At 47.1% G+C, this 18,600-nt stretch overlaps 1 protein-coding gene across 2 annotated transcripts in view; it reads left to right on the top strand.

Moving 5' to 3' along the window:
- The first annotated feature begins 1,930 nt into the window (after positions 1-1,930).
- RCSD1 (RCSD domain containing 1) overlaps positions 1,931-18,600 on the top strand; it is a 30,405-nt gene continuing 13,735 nt past the window's right edge. For both annotated transcript variants that reach the window (XM_058045818.1, XM_058045817.1), the window contains exon 1: positions 1,931-2,038. In XM_058045818.1, the coding sequence (XP_057901801.1) occupies positions 2,033-2,038 (6 nt within the window). In that variant the 5' untranslated portion in view covers positions 1,931-2,032. The remainder of the gene's footprint in view (positions 2,039-18,600) is intronic.

Below are 18,600 nucleotides of genomic sequence, written 5' to 3'. Positions count from 1 at the left end.
TTTCCTTTTCTGTACACCTAAGCAAATGGTTTCCTCTGCACAGCAGAGCCCCTGAAAGCAGAAAGAAAATACTGAAAGAGCCTCTGAGCAGCAGGAAACAGTTATGGGAGGTGTCACTGACGGTGTGCTACATGGCAGATATCTAGAAAACAACACTTGTGACCCATGTCCAGTGAAATCCCTCAGCTTGAAATCCTCCTGCTGTCCCACAGCAGGCAAAGCATGGGCAGTACGAGAATCCTGCCCTCCCTGCCTCAACCCTGTTTCTCAGTTCAGTTTCTATTCCCTGTCCTAATGTACCATTGTCAGGACTTGAAGAAATCAATAGGATTTCCAAACAAGTGGTAGTTCCATTTTCGTATTTATTTAAGATTTTAGTTTCTTATATCTACAGTTGGAGCATCTTGTGGTTGCTTACAGCAGAGGGGTTTCATCTAATCCATCTAATCCAGTGTTTCAACAACAGAAGATTAATTAGTCCTCTTGCCCAATCTCCAGATTGTAACAACTCAGCCTATCATTCTTTTGGCTAAGGACAGAGTGACTATTGTATATTGAATCTAGGAGATAACTGGACCACAATTTCAATCTGCAGATTCCACAGGAGTCCTGCAGCATGCAGGACAGCAACAGTTAACTGCACTGGGAGAACCACTCTCAGTGACAGGGAGCTGGGGTATCATGATGCTCACATTTAAATCCTCGCTGGAGCCTTTTCTGCCACAGCCAGCAGGGGCTTGTGAAACACTGCAAAGGAGAAGCATGCATCCCTTCTAGAAAACATGCTTTAGCTCTCCTCTGCCCCCGAGGTACCGTGCCAAAATGACGATATGACATTGTGTCACTTTGCAGCTGCACTCAGGGCGAGGAAGCCAGCAGAAGACAAAGGGAGCGTTTCCAAATTCCTCTGCACCGCCCTGCTCTCGAGAGGTGGGGACTGAAATTCTTTGAGAAGGAGCACATGCAAACAGTTGCTACAAGAGATGTCCGGTTTACAACGCTGTGATCAGCGCGGAAAGGGAAACTGCAGCAAAAACATCCCGGAGCTTTGTTTTTCCCCATCTGAATTTCTCTACCACCACGGGAGCGTCTCACTTCAGTGCACAAGTCTGTCCGTCCCTGTGAAGGGAGAGGAGAACAACCCGCACCTTCCGACCTGGTGGTGTGAGAGACAAATTCAAGGCAGAAAGAGCTGGTCCTGCTTTACAGCTGGCCAGTGCCAGCCCTGCACGGGCACCCCCTGCCAGTGCCCACAATTCAGCCCTGTCCTCTCCCTGCGGGATCACCCAGCAGATATTTGTCCTTCCTGGGAGTCCCAGCCACACACCAGGACAACGCCTTAAATTCTACCCAAGCCCCATAATCACCCTTGCTCTCCTCCTGTTCTGCCTTTTAAACACAGTTCATTGCCGAGTGAAATTACCGAAAAGGAGGAAGAGAAAGGAAAGCTGCAGTTAGAAGGAAAGGGATTCTCCCCTCACAAACAAACAGGCAAGAGACCCTGGGAGAGGGAAGTGTGGACAGCAGAGATCGAAGCAGAGATAGCAGGGCAGGAACTGCAAGCAGTGAAGAGAAATAGAGACTAAACGGAGGGGCGGGAGGGGAGTAAAGATAAGGTGATAGAAAATAGGAAGGAGGAGACGGAAAAAGGGAGAGAGGAAATGCACACGCGGTGTCCCCCAGCTCGGGCGCGGAGGCAGAGCTTGTTGCCTGTTGTCTCCCGAGCCCGGCGCTCCGGGAAGGACAGTATCTGTTTAGATTTGTGTCTAAATTTAAACCCTGATTGCCTTGCCTCCCCCTCCCCTGCCGTCCCTCCCTCCCTTCCTCTCACCCACCCGCCCTTCTTCCTTGTTCGCAGCGCAGGGCCACTGGCCGGGCTCTGTCTGTCCGTCTGTCCGCTCGGGCTGAGCAGCAGCTGGGATCTCCCAGCCCTCCGCGCTCTGCTCTGCCTCTCCTGAACTTTTCCCACAGATAACAGGGAAAGGGGTGGGGAAGAAGGATTGCCCCGAGGACACCTCTCTTCTTGCAGGACATGGAGGTAAAGAAAACTTTTTTTTATTTCCACTAGCTTGTGACTGGCTCCGCGATCTGCTTTAGCTCCACCTTGCAAAGCAATTTCTCCCTGAAGGCAGCTTCAAAATATCTTTTTGCTGGGGTTCAGATAAAGGTCTCTTTCCTCCCACCCCGACTCCTGTCGTGCACCTCAGACTCTTTTGCAGGTTTTAATCCAGATTTGGAAAGCAGGGGCATGGTTTGGGAAGAAATTACCTCTGTGAAAGGGGAACAAGGAAAAGTTGCCATTTACTTATTGGTTTCTAAATGTGTTAGATCTCTAACATTATCTCTAGCTGTGTTAGATTTTAAAAGGTATCATTTTGAAAGGAGATTTTAAGGAGTTATTAAAAACTGGGGCATAAGAGAACAAACTTTCCGAGCTCCTTGGGGTTGGTTCCTTCCCCACCCGTGCAGCAGCACTTGTGATTCACACCCTCAGCTGTGTGTGGCTCCTGTCCCAGGTGGATTGGGAGGTCTCATTTTGCTTTCAATAGAACATTTTGGGTCAGGGAAGGCGACCCGAGAGCCTGTGCTTGAGCGAGGTAGATGAGTAGCACACCCCCAGAGGCTTTTCTGTCCCTTTTTCTCTGTGTACCCTGTGCTCCAGGAGAGCTGGATCTCATGTCTCAGGGTGGGCACAGGACTCTGGCTTCCCTGGGTTTATGTTCAAGCCTTCTCCTGTATTACACCCTCCTGGGCAAGGCAGTTCACCTCCCTCTGCCTCCCCTCCCATTCATTTAAAATGGGAATGGTGGTGTTTGCTTTGCTCATGTCAGGCTGGATTTGTGAGCTTTTCAGTCTTTTAAAGTGGCAAGGGAAAAGGAATATTTATTTTTAGGAGGGGCACAGGAAATAGAAAGGTGATTACAACATTGGCAAAACCTCAAATTATGAAAGAGGACATTTGGTATTTCTCTCTGCTGAACAGAGACCTTACTAAACACTTTATATTATCTTCCCAGATAAGCCTTTTTCTGCATGGATGCAGCCCCAATAGCAGGGGACACTCAGCAGAGCCAGGGAACAGTGTGCTTCAAGCACCACTTCAGTTTTTCTTTGAAGAATTCCAGTGCATAACTCAGCTGGGCAATTGTGATAACACCCAGGTGCTAACATCACCATCCTGGTTATCTGTGCTGCCCTGCCCCACAGGCAAGGGTTAAACATTTGGCCTGTTCAGGTGTGTTTGTTACAAAAAAATGTCCTCAGCTGAATTATCTAAACAGATTTTGGGGTGTAGAAGGATCAAGCAGTGGTGGAACCAGCTCAGCACAGGCTACTTACGTGACATGACAAATGTTTGGCTTTACAAGGGTTTCAGGTTTGACAGAGCCTAGGTCAGTCACTGTTAACACTTGTTTTATTCTTTCTCACTGTAGTATCCTTTCATGTTTCAGAGGGGAGGGGGAATTGAGCTCCTAATTTGTTATAATTTAGGGCTGAAACAGGTATTTTGGCAAGCTGAGGACACTCTCCCTCACCCCCTCTTCTCTCTACACACAAAGGATTGCGCCCCTCGAGTATTTTCCGTTGTCTCTGTTGAGTAGAGAGGAACACACCTGCCATTTCCTTTTTGGAGACACACATGACACGTGTGGAAGGTCAGGTGGCCAGGAAGCTTCTCTGAAGTATTTGACCTAAGACCTCCCTGCTCTTGATTCTGTCTCTTTACTTCTATTTCCCATATTTTCCTTGTGTTACCTGGTTTATTTTTATCATCTGTAGATTGCTATTTCCCAACTTTCCTCGTGTTACTTGGTTTTTTTGGTCATCTGTAGATTGCTGAATCCATTCTTATATTTAAAACATCTCAATGTCCAAGATATTTTATAAGTAGCGTGCTTGGTCTTGCCCCAAGCCTCCAAAAAGGTGTTTAATATCCCAAAGTTAAGAAGATATTAGATTAAAATAGAGCCAAGAGCAAGAGCTTGATTTCTCACCAGCTGATTCTCTTCTCTGCTTCTTCCTGAGGGCTTTTCCCAGGCAGGACACAGAGGCTCACCACAGACTTTTTGCTTTAAAACCAGATTTAATGATCCTGTGCAGCAGGACCGAGAGGGGTCCTGTCATTTCCCTGTTTGCTTCATCAGTGGCAGGCAGAGCTGCTCCCTGCTTTCCTGCTGGCACAACTGGCAAGCTCTTTGCTCTAATGGGACACATGAGGATTACCAGCATTAGGAGGAAAAGGGCAGAGGGCTGACCTAGCCAGCTGATTTCCATCACGTCCCTGGCAGGAAGACCCTAGTTTTGAAAAACCCACAGAAGCAAGATAGTTGGGATCTCTTTCTTAAAGGCAGCAAAACCCTGCCCTTGCAGTTCAGGTAATTTTGTGTTTGTTGATCATCAGTGTTTTGTTTTGTTGTTTGGGGTTTTTTTTTGGCCCATCTTCCTGATGCAAAATAGATTTGACAATCAATTTTCTTTCCAGTGTTATGGCAGATGAAAAGAAATAATGAAGTTTATACCACAGATTGTTAACATGAGGTCATATAAAAAATGTGTAAAACTGCAGTGGGGAAAGCTAAGCCACTTGTAAAGAAAAGCAGCCATGAAACATTGTTTGCAGTTATGGTACAGAAAGTATTAGAAATTTTTGTGTTGGTTTGTTAGTTTACATCTTCAGATTTGGCCCAAGCTGTCTAATTCCCATGGCTTGTGGGTTCCCAAACCTTGCTGCAGATGTTGTGAGTTAAGGCATCCACTGAAAGTGCTTGTGGCTTTCTGCAGCCCATATTCCACAGCAGTCATGGCATTCCTCTTCCCAGCCTCTCTGTAGGGGCTTGGGAGCTTAGAGACTCTTGAACTTTGCTTGCACAGCAAAGGGAAACAATCCCAGAGTGAATTTCACTTGAGTGTAATGGGTTCCCTAAGGTGCAGGGGTGCAGCAGCCAGGTGTATTTTGGGAAGGCTCCCCCCTTCTTTATGCCTTCCAACAGATGTCATTTAATTCTGTGACATCTCCATTGTCTCTTTTCTGCACCTAATCCTGCTAGATCTCCATTTTTCCTGTTGGTGCACTGACCCAGCAGAGGGAAAGCTTTTCCAGGGCTGAGGGCAGTTCTCTGCTCACTTCACCCTTCTGGGCAGCCTCATGGACAGCACTCACCCTGTCCTTAGGAAAACTGCACTGAGGAGATGTCACCCAAGGGACTGACCTGGAGGGGATGCAGGAATGGGTACTGTGCAGGTGAGGGGGCTGAAATCTGTGACCCTCCTGGTCCCCAGAGCAGCAGGACAGGAGGGGAGCTGGGCTGAGAGAGGTCTCTGCCCACCCTGCAGCTGTGGAGCTGAGATTATGAACAGGCATTACACCATGGTTAGCTCTGGCAGGAAGCAATATCCCTTTCTCAGGAAGCTCTGATGATTGGCTTTCATTCCAAAAGTTAAAGTGTTCTTTTTCCCATCTTCTATTTTTTTTTTCTTTTTGCTTAATAGAATGGTTCAACCTCAAATACAGATTGTTTTCAGTGCTTCCTCCCAAACCTATCAAAATGACACATGTGTGCAGTGTGTCTGTAAAAGTAAAGGGAAGAGTATTTAAGTAAATTGGGAGAGGTATTATATGACCCCATTGTACCCCTCAGGTCTGGGCAGATTTGGGACCTGCTTGACAGTAAATGTCTGCAGCAGAGTCCTGGAAAGGATCTGGTTTGCCAGACTTCCCCATCCCTGTGACTGGAGGCCTCCCTCTCGAAGGACAGGAAACAGCAAAACCAAACCCCATGGGCTGTGCTGCAGCCCTTTCTTCCCCCTAGCAGAGACCCCAGAATAAATGGAATTAAGGCTTTTCCTGTGTCACCAAGAGGGAGAATTCTTCTGAACCTCTCCCCACTCCCCAGCTTGGTTGTCTGAGTTTCCCAAGCCATGGTGACAGCATTTTGGAAACGCCTCCTGTCCTGTGCTCCACAGTGTAGTTGGCAGGATGCTTTGCAGTTGGGCAGCATATCATGCATACCTTCCCATACATTCCCAGGAGCTGCTTATCTGGAGAGCAGGGCAAAACATCAGCACTGCTTTATCAATAGATGCTGCTTGGAAACTTGCTGGCTTTTATCATGGAAATGAACCAGCCCTGTTCATTTCCACTTTGGTCGGTTAACAGAGGTGTTTTAGAGAGGTGGAGGCTCCTTTTCCTAAAACAACAGCTCTACAGCCTGAATTTGGGATCTGAGCTGGCAGCTGAACCCAGCAGCAAGGAAACCTCTTTGGAGGACCTTGTTTGGTGCTTTGCAGACAGGGCAGCAGGCCCTGAATGTGGTCTAGGGACAGCAGAGCTGTTGTGTAAGGAGAAGTTGTTATTACACACTCACTGCAGAGTTGCTTCACACCTCCTTGTGACAGAGGCGTGGGGCACTCATCCCCACAGTCTCACCTAGGCATGGATTTCAGTCACTTCATGCAGGTCACAGTGTATCCAGCTATGCAGTCTCATGCCAGAAATGCCTTTACCTCAAATCCGAGTTGTATCTTTATATCTTACCACCAGTATCTGGGTCCTGGTGATGTACTGTAAGGATAAGCCTTATCTGCCCCATTAGTGCCATTTTTCTGAAAGACAGGAAAAGAGGCTGCACCAAATTCTTGTCAGATTGAAGCCCATCACTTGCTGAAGGTGTTTCTGGAAGTCTTCTGCAAACAAAGACCCACTCCTCCCTTGCCAGGTTTACAGCATATTCACATGCATGGCTTTTTCTTCATGATTCATCACCAGATTTTAAAAGAGCTCAAACCCTATATTAGTAGTTTGCCCTAAGTTCCCACACCTATAGAAGAGGTAGAAAACTTGTAAGCTGTTATTTTTGCATATGCAAATACACCTGTTTGCCCTTTCTGATGAGATGCATGCAGGGTTTTGGTCAGTGTGGATGACTGGTGGCTAATCTGCAAAGGATATTGGTTTACCACTGCCAGCTTCAACAAAGCTCCTGTTCATCCCAGGCTTCTCAAATGCACAGAGAATTGATGTGTGTGGTTTGGAAAGCCTGGGTATCTAAAGGGTCCAGACCAGTGACTTCTTGTGCATAAAAATGCAAAGGAGAGGAAATTCTGCCTCAGAAGTTTGGAGTTGGACAAGTCAGTGTGGCTTTGCAGGAAGACTGAGGACAATGCTGTAAAACTGTTAGCACAGAGGAAACAGAATTTGTTAGTGCATGAGAAAAAGCAGTATGCCTGGCAATAATGGGATCCAATTAAAGGAAAGATTTATATCTCACCAAATAGCAGGAAAGATTTCTAACAGTGAGGTCTGGCATGGTTTGGAGTAGTGTAGTGGAAACCAAATGTAGTAGAAAATCTTTTTCCCATGAATGATTCAAAAATAGACTGGACTGAGTGGTGGAAAGATAAGAAGCAATCTTCAGTTGTATTCAGGTTAGTGGTACTGATAGGGCCACCAGAGGGACAGCACTGTGCTGTTTCTGCAGCACGTGTGGGCTGCTGGGAGAAACCAGTGGCTATTGAGCATCAGGCCCAAAAAGTGTTTATGATCCCTCCCTGCTGCAGTGCACTGTTCAAGCCCAGCAAACTTCTGCCTGTGGGAAGCTCAGGTCAAAATAAATTGGCATCACATCTGCTAGAGTCTAGGAATGGTAATTTTATTGCCTGTGTAAAACACAAAACCAATTTTATTTTTATTCTTTCTTCCTGTTTTTAGAATGGGTTTCTTTATCCTTTAAAACTGCATACTACCGCAGCAGTCATGGCTTACTCAAGTCAATCATCTTGAAATACTTTCTGCTGAAAGTGCCATGTTTCTCCTGATGTAAGTTCAGATGAAACATGCCCTGTTTTCATAGACACACACTCGAGCTGGTGTGCCAGGCTTCCCAGGAATGTCACCCCTTGGGCCTTGCAGTGAGGGCACGTTTAACTTGTGAAATGTACACAGTCTAATTTGGTTTCCCATTTAGTTTTTACAAGGGGCATGGAGTTGTTGACACTGTCCCTCTGTGAGAAGCCAGGGTTTGCATTCCCAGTTTGAAGGTGTTCATTCCCAGTTTGAAGGTGTTCATTCCCAGTTTGAAGGTGTTCATTCCCACTTAGAGGCAGAGGGGCTCTCTGTGCAAGCAAATGTGATACTCCAGACAGTCTGTGAAGAGCACAGAGTGGAAGGAAAGGGATGGATTCCTGAACACACTGGTTACTCCTACAAAAGAGAAACAATCTTAGCACTGTGTCTTTCATCTCCCAGCTCAATGCAAAGTTGCCTTTTCCACTCACATCAGGACTTTACTGGATCATTCCAGTGATTCCCGAGATCAAAAATTGAATTTAATTTTTCTTCTCAACACCTGTGAATTCAGGGCCTTGCTGGCCAGAGATTCCTAGTGCTGATTCACTCACTGAGCAAGAGTTGTGCAGGCACTGAGCCCACATTTCCTGGACACCTGGTTCCAGTGGCCCAGCTTGAGCCTGGGGAAACTGTGCCTGAGGTTGAAGGAACTTTAATTTCTCTTCTTGCCAGAGAGAAAGAACATGTAGAGGATCCAATCAGCCAGCAGGTAAAAGAAATGGAGCACTGATGTAGGTGTAGAGTGTTTCAAATCTCTTATGAACACTGGGTTTCTCTGTTAAAGCATTGTGGGAGAATTTTATGAGCAGTTTTAATCAGAAGCAGAGATCATTATCTTCTTCACATCACCAAAAAATAATCTATGTCAAAGGCCAAGCTGCAGCTCAGGAGTTGCTTGGTGCATTTTCCTTAGGGTATAGATGAGTTGTTTACCTGTGGAAAAGATTAAATTTCCAATGCATCATTATGGTCAATCCAGACTGGGCTGAAAACTCAGGCACTTTCAAACATAACAGCAAATTACAACTGCTTGGGTGCATTTCCCCAGTGTTTGGGCCAGTTTTCAGGACTCTTGCAGGCTGGAGACTCTGGATGAAGCCAAGGGGTGGGAAAGCAGCTTTGCAGCCCCAGGTCCTCAGTGCCACTGGGGCCACTGAGCCCTCCAGGGTCCAGCTAACAAGGCATCTCTGTGGGTGCAGCTCAGCACTCACACCTCAAGCTGGCTGCCAGCAGAGTGCTTGCTATCACTTTCCTCCACTCCATATCTGTGTACCTTTTTAGAGTAAATTCCTGGCTTAGATAAATATGAACCTCCTTCTCTGTCCTGCCTGTATCCAGTGTAGACCTAATTTAATAGCAATGTGTTACAAAGATAGCACAGCCCTAACTGATGAGTCTGGAAGCCTCTCTAGCCTCTGTGTAGGCTCATTTACCCTTCTGATTTTCTGTTCCAAGCCTGATAAATTGAGAGGAGTTTGACTCCCTGTGCTGCTCCAGCTAGGCTGTCTCTAACTGAGTTTAAATGGGAGGTACCACACTCTACTTACAGCATTTATCAGAAGTATTTTGAACTGTCCCTGCATCTTGCATTCTCTGTGCACCTTCTTTGACAGTTCAGTGACTTCAGTTTCTAATTTAACCTTCTGAATAGCTTCAGATTAGATAATTTATGCCTTTTGTATATGCACTTGCTTAAAGTTCATCCTCTTTAACCACTTATTAGGCAAAGAGCAATCTCTCCCCCCATCCCATCTTGAGTCTGAGCCTCCTCGTGTTGAAATTCATCTTTTTTTTTTTTTTTTTTTTTCCTGACCCCTTGTGAGGCAACCAAGGGAGAAGATCCATTGGGTTGAGACCTTTTCTGCTGCAGGGGCTGTTCCATTGGCTCAGCAATGGAACAGAGCAGCTGCCCAAGGGTCTCCCAGGGGTTTGCAGGTGAGAGCAGGGTGTAGCCTTCCCTCATGTCTGAAGCTACAGCAAGGCACTTAAAGGAGCACCATGGCTGAGATGGCACAAAATAATGATTTATTTCAAGGCACAATATGATAAACATGGTCTATGCCTTTCTTTCCCCATGCAAGTCCAGCCTTCCTGGCCATCTCTCCACTCTGTGTCTTAGCCTAGAGTTCCTTGCTGATGTGAGAGCAGAGCACTTGCCCTACAGACCACATTATTTTCTGTCTCCTGCCCTGTGGGCAGCCTGGGAGGTTTTGCTGGTTGCTCCTCCATTAGCTCACCCCTTACTCTCCTAGTGCAGCAAGAGCTCCCCAGAAGAAGGCCTGGAAGCACACACAGAGAGGCACCAATTAATTTGGGGGAGCTTGACAAGCTGTGTACAGTTCCCAGACCATTAAGAAAAACAGATGTCTGGAAGGGAAGCACTGGGAAGCTGAGAAGGATCCTGAGGGAAACCCTGGCCAGGAGCAGAGCTCTGTACAAGCAGCTGGTGAAGGCAGCTCACCAGGAAAGCAGCTACATCTCACAGTGGCCACCACTGCTCTTCATCAGAGCTGCCAGCACGCCCCTCCAGCCATGGAGCCTTTGGAAGCACCTTTGGAAGTCTCCAGGACACATCCCAGAGGCTGCCTGGACTGTGAAGACACAGGGGAAGCAGTGCTCTCCAGGCCAGCCAGAGCAACATCTTGCTAACAGCTGTTGTCAGCTGTAAATCAGGACATCAGCATCACCCTGCCAGGGTACAGATCAGCCCTTGGCTCCAGCGGAGCAATTCCACATTGGGAGTGTCTGTGGATTCTTAAAACAACACAACCTCATCAACTTATTTATTCAATGGATGATTTCTGAGAAATAACCCATTCCCCCCCCTTCAAGCATATTATCTGCAGTTTAGATATCTGCTATAGCTCATGTCTGTTGTATCACCAAGCTTTCAGACAGTATTTATTGCTACAGGGCTCCCATCAGATGGAGAGAAGGAATTCATGACAGGACTTTATATCCATATCCTGCCTGACATACCAGAAAACCCAGATGTCTTCCTGAACTAAGCTGAAAACTGTGTAGGTGTTCACCTAATTTAATTTTGGAGAAATTAAAAGAAGTGCTGCTTGAAGGAGAGGGGGATCTTCCATTACTTAAGGAAGTGGTGCATTAGCTCTCAGATGACACTGAAATCCTGCTGCCAGGTTAATCACAGAATCATCTAGATTGGAAAAGACCTGTAAGATCATCAAGTCTGACCATTAACCCAGCCCTGCAAAGCCCACCACTAAAACAAACCCCTAAGTGCTACATATCCATGTCCTTAGGGATGGTGGCTCCATCACTTCCCTGGGAACCTGTTCCAGTGCTTGAACAACCCTTTCAGTGAAGAAATGTTTCCTAACATCCCATCTAAACCTCTCCTGGGGGGCAGCTTGAGGCCATTTCCTCTTGTTAAGTTCCCACTGGCCTCCTTCATTGTGGCCTCCTTTAAGTGAGGAGCTGAGGGCTGTATTTGACAGGGCATTCCAGAGCAAGGGACTTTATTTTCAGCATCCCAATCTGAATTTTCATAACCTCAAATAATAGGAATGCTCAGTGTATCTGCTGCAAGCTTCTGGCTTACTGATAGCACTCCCATTTAAGCAGCACAAGCTGTTTTCCCCCAAGAGACTTAGAGATATGGTAAACTTGATGGACAATTGCTTCAAATGTGTCCCTGGTGTTCACTTGGAGCAAGAGAAGAGCTCTGCAGCATCAACACCATTCTCTTAAGGCCACATGAGAAAAAAACCCCCCTTTTTAAGAAACTGTTTGTTCCAGATAAATACAACCAGTATTTTTAAAACAAGTATATTAACTTGAAGGAAATAGCAAGACACTGAGTTTCCAGGACTTCATAAAGGGAAGAGGTGTATTAATTTAGTCTCCTAATGTAGTCAGTCAGCTGTGGAGATCTGTGTTCAGCTGTTTGTTTTTTGTGTCTCAGTGCTTAAGGTTGCTGATGGCTGAGCTCCAGTTTGCAGTGGTAGAGCTGTAGTCTGATGGTTTGCAATGCATTTTCACCTACAGAAGCCACACAGTAAACTACCAACTTTTCAATAGTTCTGTACTTCTTTTTTATTCCTTGAAGCTGTATCGTCTTAAATAGTTCAGCCTCTGAACAGAGACAGCAGTGCACCCCCAAGAGTCAAAGAGAGAGCCCTGTGTGCTGTGTCTGGGCTCAAAACCCAGCATGGTGCATTTCTGAAGCTGTGCTGCTTCAGGTGGCAGGAGAGCCCCCTTACATGGAGCCTCTCCAGGGAAAGGCTGCCATGCTCCCTGTGTGGGCACAGCCTCCCAGATTTTCCCTCTTTTTCCACTTGTGTGGCTGGGTATGACCACATTCAGCCAGATATCAGCTTTATCCAGGATCCTTTTCCTGCTGCCTGGAATGATTTCCATGTTGGCTGCTGGGCCTGGCTGGGAGCAGCTGTGCTGGGCTTGTTGTGAGGCAATTGCAGACGCAGGGCCCTGCGACAGGAAAGGCGGAGGCCGTTCCTCCTTGAATGCACTGCACTCCTTAGTCAGGCTTCTGTGCTTTCCCTGCTCTCTTGGACACCCTGGGCACCTTGTCTGTAGGCAGCTGGCCTGGCTGGCAATGTAGATTTTTGCTTCTCTGCTTAGCCCTCCTGTTTTTCCTTGTCACTGTCTGCAGGCAAATGTTGTTATGTATCTTATAAACCAAATAATCCTGATGATGATGATCTCTTTTTACTGTATGTCCCACAGCCTCTCCCCCTCAGGTCTCACTGGTACTTAACAGCCTTTTATTTCACCTTCCTATCTCCCATCCCAACCTCCTGTCTTCTCCCTGCAATAGGAGTCACCTTGTCCTTTCTTGAGTACCTTTTGTGTCTTTCCTCTTGAGCATTCTGTCCTCTGGGACCAAATTTCATTTTAGCTGTTGCACTAAAATTCTTTCCTGGATTTTTGAGTGGCTGAGGGGAATTCTCATGTTGTAGATCAACTACAGGGCAAATGCAGAATGGCAAGGCTGCAATCCATATCTTGCAGTCACTCCCTGATCCTGTAGGTTCCTCCAGTTCACTGGGCACCTGCTTGCTCTATATTAAAACTTAACCAGTGCCTGGGATGCTGCTTCTGGACAAGCCTGGATTTGCCCTGCTTGACCTGTCCTTGGGTCCCTGTTACATTCCCCCTGTCCCACGTCCTCATCTCTTCCCAGCACTCCTTTTCCCATTAGAATACTCTGAGCATGGCAAAGAGGATCAGGCATCTCACAAAAAGCCCTTTTTGCAGAAAAGGGAACAGTGGCACCCATGTTTTGCTGGAGGTTTCTGTGGTCACCTCAGTCACAGATTCCCAAAGGAACGCGCACAAAATAATTTATTTACATGGTTGATTTTAACTGGTTTGCCATCCACTGCACAGAGAGCCATGGCTGAACAGGCAGATGCCTTTTCCTGCTCAGGGCACAGCAGAGCCAAGAGCTGCCTGTGTCTGTGCAGGGCACAGGCTGAGGTTTCACACATGCTGCCCCTGCACAGGCACCCTGCCCACCAGGGACCAGGTGCTGCAGTTCACTGCCTCTTTTGGTCATGGTGGTGCTGGATCAAACCACTCTTGGCAGCCTTTGCCAGGAGCAATAAGACACTTGCTCAGGAAGCCTGGGCTCTGTGCTGTTCTCTGAGAATGTGGGCTTCAAACCCTTTGGTCTGCCCAGCAAGGGATGGGTTTTAATCCAGGGTTTAGGGCAAGCACTTGGCAGCCTGCTTGTTTAAGCCATTGCAACATGTAGGAAAGAATTCAAGGTTTGCTGGGGCAGAGGAGACTTCACACACCTGCCTGGTCACCTGAGTGCTCTCCTGACAGGTGAAAGCCTGCCTGCCTCAGGACCAGTTCTGGGGGTGTGCAGCAGTAGCTGTGCAGGCATTAAAGTGCACAAGGCATACATTGCCCTCTCAGCACATGCTCCTGACAGTGCTTTGAGGTAATGCTGCTGAGATTAATCAGCCCATGCAGTGCTGGGAACATGCAGGCACCAGGCAATTGCCAAATATTCTCAGTGCCAAAAGGGAGACTCAAGATCTCACTTGTGCCTTTCACAATGACTCTTGTTGCCTTTGCTAATCCATCCAGACAGAGCTTGGCAAGCACAGGCCAGACACTCCTGAGAGGTACATACCTACCATGGCAAAAGGAAAGAACAACTTGCTTAAAATAATGATTGTCTCATTTAATTTTCATTGTAGTCCCTCTCTGAAACAGAAGGTAGATAGTTTATTCACCTCATCAAATTTCCCAGTGTCTGCAGATGTTTCCTCTAATTCAGTTGTGAGGGACACAGCTCCTCTCCTGCGTGTCTGGCACTGGCTGCTCTCCTCTGCCTGTGTCCTCCTGCCTGGCACTGCCTGGCTCTGCTGACACCACAGCATCTCACTCCAGCCACCACCCAGTGGTCCCCATGGCCCAGCACACCTGGGCTATTGGTACCTCACAGGGACAAATAGACCTGGGTACATCAAACCCCTAAAGGATGGAAAGCCATCAGGAGTTTCCCCTCTCCTTTCAGTAGGCAAGGCTGGGAGTACACAAACCATTTATTTACAGTGTAGTGGATAAGTTCAACACAGTGCTTCATCCTTTGATAAACATTTGTCCCTTTACTAGTTTTGGGCTACTTACCAGCCTCTACCCAATCCCCAAATCTTGCTTTGGTTAGCCTTTAAATATGGCAGATCCAACCCTCTGTAGTTTTCAACTGAGGCATTTGAGAGATTTTCTTGCAGTCTTCTGGATGGAAGCTGCTGAGCTGGAATATCCTCACGTTACCCTTTGGGCAGTGCTTGACCCCGAGTGCCAAGATGGCAGCACTTCACAAGGGAACTCTCAGAATGAGAAAATCAAGACCAGATCACTGCAAGTCTTGAGAAGAATGTTGCCCTAAAGCAAACTCTTTCCAAACTCAGGGAAGTGTTACATATTTTTACATATTTTATGCAAAGTGGAATTTTTCTGCCCTTTCTCTTAAAACACAAACAATCCCTTGTAGTCCATATTCCTCATACTGTTCTGCCCTGGGTTATGGTCAGAGCTCCTTCCTCGTTATCACCCTCATTATAGCTGTGCAATAGCCTTGCAGTTGAGGCCAGGCACACCCTCATCCTATATTCACTTATCTGTGGTGGGATAAGGTTGACCTGGGTGCCACTCTGAGAAGGAATGTCATACTTCTGTGTTGTTCTTGTGGCTGACTTACTCAATAGACTCTGAGAGAAAGGCCAGCAGTGATGTACCCTCAGGCAAGAAGCTTGCTCTCCACTGAAAATATTTCAAAAAGAAAGAATTCAAGAGAAAACCTGATGTGTTTTCCTGCCATTTGCATTTCAGGAGTTTTAGTTGAATCTTTGTTAGGGCTGCTGTGAGAGGTGCTGTTTTCAGAGGGAACTGAGGAGAGTTGCTAGGGATCTCTGGGTTCTAGCAACACTGACTGCCTTGAAGGACTCCTTACCTTCTCCTGACTGCCTCCAAAACTTCCATGTCCAATATTTCTTTACTTAGTTGACACTTCTCAATTAACGAGCAGTCCCTTGTCTCAGGAAACCACAATCTGCAGCTCTGTAGAGATATGTACAGAAGAGATGTGTGGCTGGGTCAGAGGAGTCTAAAACCCAACTTTGGGGCCAGGAGCTCAGACTAATCCCAAACCTAATCTGAGGTCCTGTTGTTTTTTTAGAGTGTTGAGAAATCTGGAGCCCAAACTCCAGCATTCACAATATAATTCACAGATTGCTTTCCCCAAAGCTGCAGGAATGAATCTGTTGCATGTGACATCAACCAGATGTGGAGGCTTCCTCTGCCCTGGCTGAGGCTTCACAATGTTGATGAAGCTTTATCTTGGATGTGCAGTGGTCCTGCACAGTTGTGTACACTCTCATATGAGAAATTAACTCCTTTTGTTGTAAATCAAACTAGAAACCTGCTTGCACAACCTTCAAAATGCCAGTCCTGGCAAACAGCAGCCAAGGATTCTGCAGAGCCTGCTGGGGTCATCATTATACTCCTCAAAAAACCTTTACTCTCTTTCATAACCAGATTTTATGGCCAGGTATCAGTTCCTGAATTATTCTTGTATCTTTGAAGTGGAAATCATACTTTCTTTGCCCAGTTTTCTATGATGTTTCACTCCTGCATTCTAGCAGTGAGAGGCCCATGGCACACTGAGACCAGTTATTGCTTTTTGCTCAGCCATCTGATGGCAGCTTGGGGGAAAAGGATGAGGACTCTGCATGCTGCCATTCATAAAGCTCACAAAATTCTCATTGGGATTGTGTAATGGAGGTGTTTAGCATCTGGTAAAGGCTGATCAAAGAAAATATTGCAGAAAGATAGAAGTAGAAAAGTATAATTTTTTTGGTAGTGTTTAGGATACATTCGAAAGACCTGCAAGATATTCTTGGAATATCCTGGGAAGTAACTGTGGTAATGCTGTAAATGCTCACAGAGTTCTCAGGGCTAGCCTGGCCCCACCAGAGGAAGGTGCAGAGGTGGCTCACAGGGTACCTTTTGTTCTGGTGGAGCACAGCACAGTAAACATCACCCCTGCTGTACAGTAAATGGTAGGAAAGGCAGGTGGGAGCCTTGGCCTTGCTTCCCAAGGTGCTGCAGGCTGCACTGACACAGTGATGGACAGGGCTGGCTAGGAGGTATCACAGAGCCACAGCTGCAGCCACTTCCAGCTGGGGCTTCTGCCAATAATTAAAATTTACTACAATGAGACAAGGAGCAGCTTCCTTGCCAGATCAGACGCCAAGTGAGTAAATAAATCACACAAATCCCTCCTGAAACAGAGAGCTGGAAGGTCTCCAGTGAGAATGATTTGTGAAGAACAGTAAGGAGAGAGATGCAAAGAAGGATGCTTTGCTGGGCTGAAGAGGGGTCAGGGTAGCAAGAAGAGTTTTGTTTATTCAGGGCTTACAACTTGGGATGTGTTGCTTCTTGAGCCAGGGGCCCAGCGTGGTGCTGAGCTGCAGTCGGAACAAGCATCATGAGATTTCCTTCTAGGGATGTGGAACATGGCCCAAGGGCAGTGAGATCCCACCTACTTCCTGGGCAATCTGTGTTCAGCCTGTGTTTGTGCTTTTGTGGGTCACAGAGAACAGGCAGGCTCGGCCTGTGGGTAGCAGCACCTCCTGCTTTGTGCTGCCTGATTCCTCACGCTGTGATTCAGGTGTTTCCCCACCCTCTCCTCTTTCAGCTTGCTCTTTTGGGGGAGTTTGTGTTTTGAACATACCCTGCTTACTTGCCCCTCCCTTCCCAGTCCAAACAATGTTCCCCTTTCAGTATGATCCTGATGCCACTGATGTGCTCACTTGGGTACAGATAAACAAATGAGTTCAGGTTATGTTGGCAGGAGGGTGCAAGCTGGGATTCGTCTAAATGTCAGAGACAGAGAAATTACTTTGAATGAAGCTACAAATTACAGAGGTTTTTCCATTCAGTAGCATGGGTTCAATCCTAATTAAAAACCACTCTTGAGCTTTTTTAGTCGATTTAAAGAGGACTTCCTTGTGGGCTGCCCATCTATTCTTATCTGCACTTAAAGAATGTGAGAGCCAAAATAACTGAAATGCATTTGTGGTGCATTTTCCAGAGCATGAGTTCATGTCCTCTGCAGATAAACAGGAAGCGTACCTTAGACAGTGCCTCAGTGACCTTTGCCTCCAGCTTGCCTCTGTGGCTGCATCAAAGATGGGTCAGGGAGAAGAGATTGGCTCTTGGTGATGGAAATCATCGCCCCAAATTGGAGCTGTGCTGTCATCACTTCTCCATTGCTTGGTCTGAGATGTGCAGGACATCTCCAGTCCATCACACCCCAGCTCTGCAGGGGAACCTTTCTGGGGAAGAGGCAGCAGGAATAGGAGACATTCACCCGCTCCAGCCCCTGGGGAACCCTGAAAGGAGCAGTATTCCCTGATGCAGCTTATGGTGTCATTCCCAAAATGCTGCTTTCTGTGTCAGAATCAGGCACTGGTGAGCTTGAGAACAGCTCCTTTCAGCCAATTTGCAAATGAGTTCAGTTAGGCAGAAAAGCAGCCCCTCGATCAGATTAAGGCTGTGTTTTGCCCTGCAAGCTGGGAGAGCTGGCTCAGTTTGGTGTAAGCTTTCCTGTGCAGACAAGGGCTGTGGCTGGCTGCCTCCTCGAGTCCTGCAGCTACCTCACTGAAAAATGAGAAGGGTCAGTCCTGGCAAGGCTTTGTGCAGAATGCTTTGCCTTGGGAGAGCTGAGCCAGGCAGGGAAGCAAGGGTCTGCAAGAGGCTCTGTTCCCTCCTGAAATCCAGCCTTGGTCAGGATTGATGCTTTAATCCCAGCAAAACCACAGCACTGCTTCCCAGTTCTGGCCTCCAGGCAGAGTGTGGTGATGGTTGATTTTTGACTTCAGGAGTTTCCTGCCCGCAGATGCATCCCCCTTCCCTTCCTTAGCTGAGCAGGTCCTACAGGTGTAGAGCTTGGCCTCTGCCATGCAGCAGAGAGAACCTGCTTACACTGTGTGGCTGCTGTTGTTTGATTTAGAGCTGCTGGAGGTGGCTGACACGGTATTTATGGGTGTTTGGTGGGTGCTTAAAGGCAACTTCTTACCAGTGATGTGCTCCCTGTGGTGGCTCACAGGTCATGGCCTGGACTTGGCTGCACCTCATGAAACACCAGTGCTGCAGACCAGCCCAGCCTCTACCAGCAGGCGTGCAAAAATAAGATTTTTCTGTCTTGTCAGAGCAGGAGGACACATAGGGATGTAATTTCCTCTGGC

The sequence above is a fragment of the Melospiza georgiana genome, chromosome 2 (assembly GCF_028018845.1).
Source record: "Melospiza georgiana isolate bMelGeo1 chromosome 2, bMelGeo1.pri, whole genome shotgun sequence".
NCBI classification, from domain to species: domain Eukaryota; kingdom Metazoa; phylum Chordata; class Aves; order Passeriformes; family Passerellidae; genus Melospiza; species Melospiza georgiana.
Note: the sequence above shows the minus strand (reverse complement) of the source record. Positions and strands in the feature narration are given on the sequence as shown.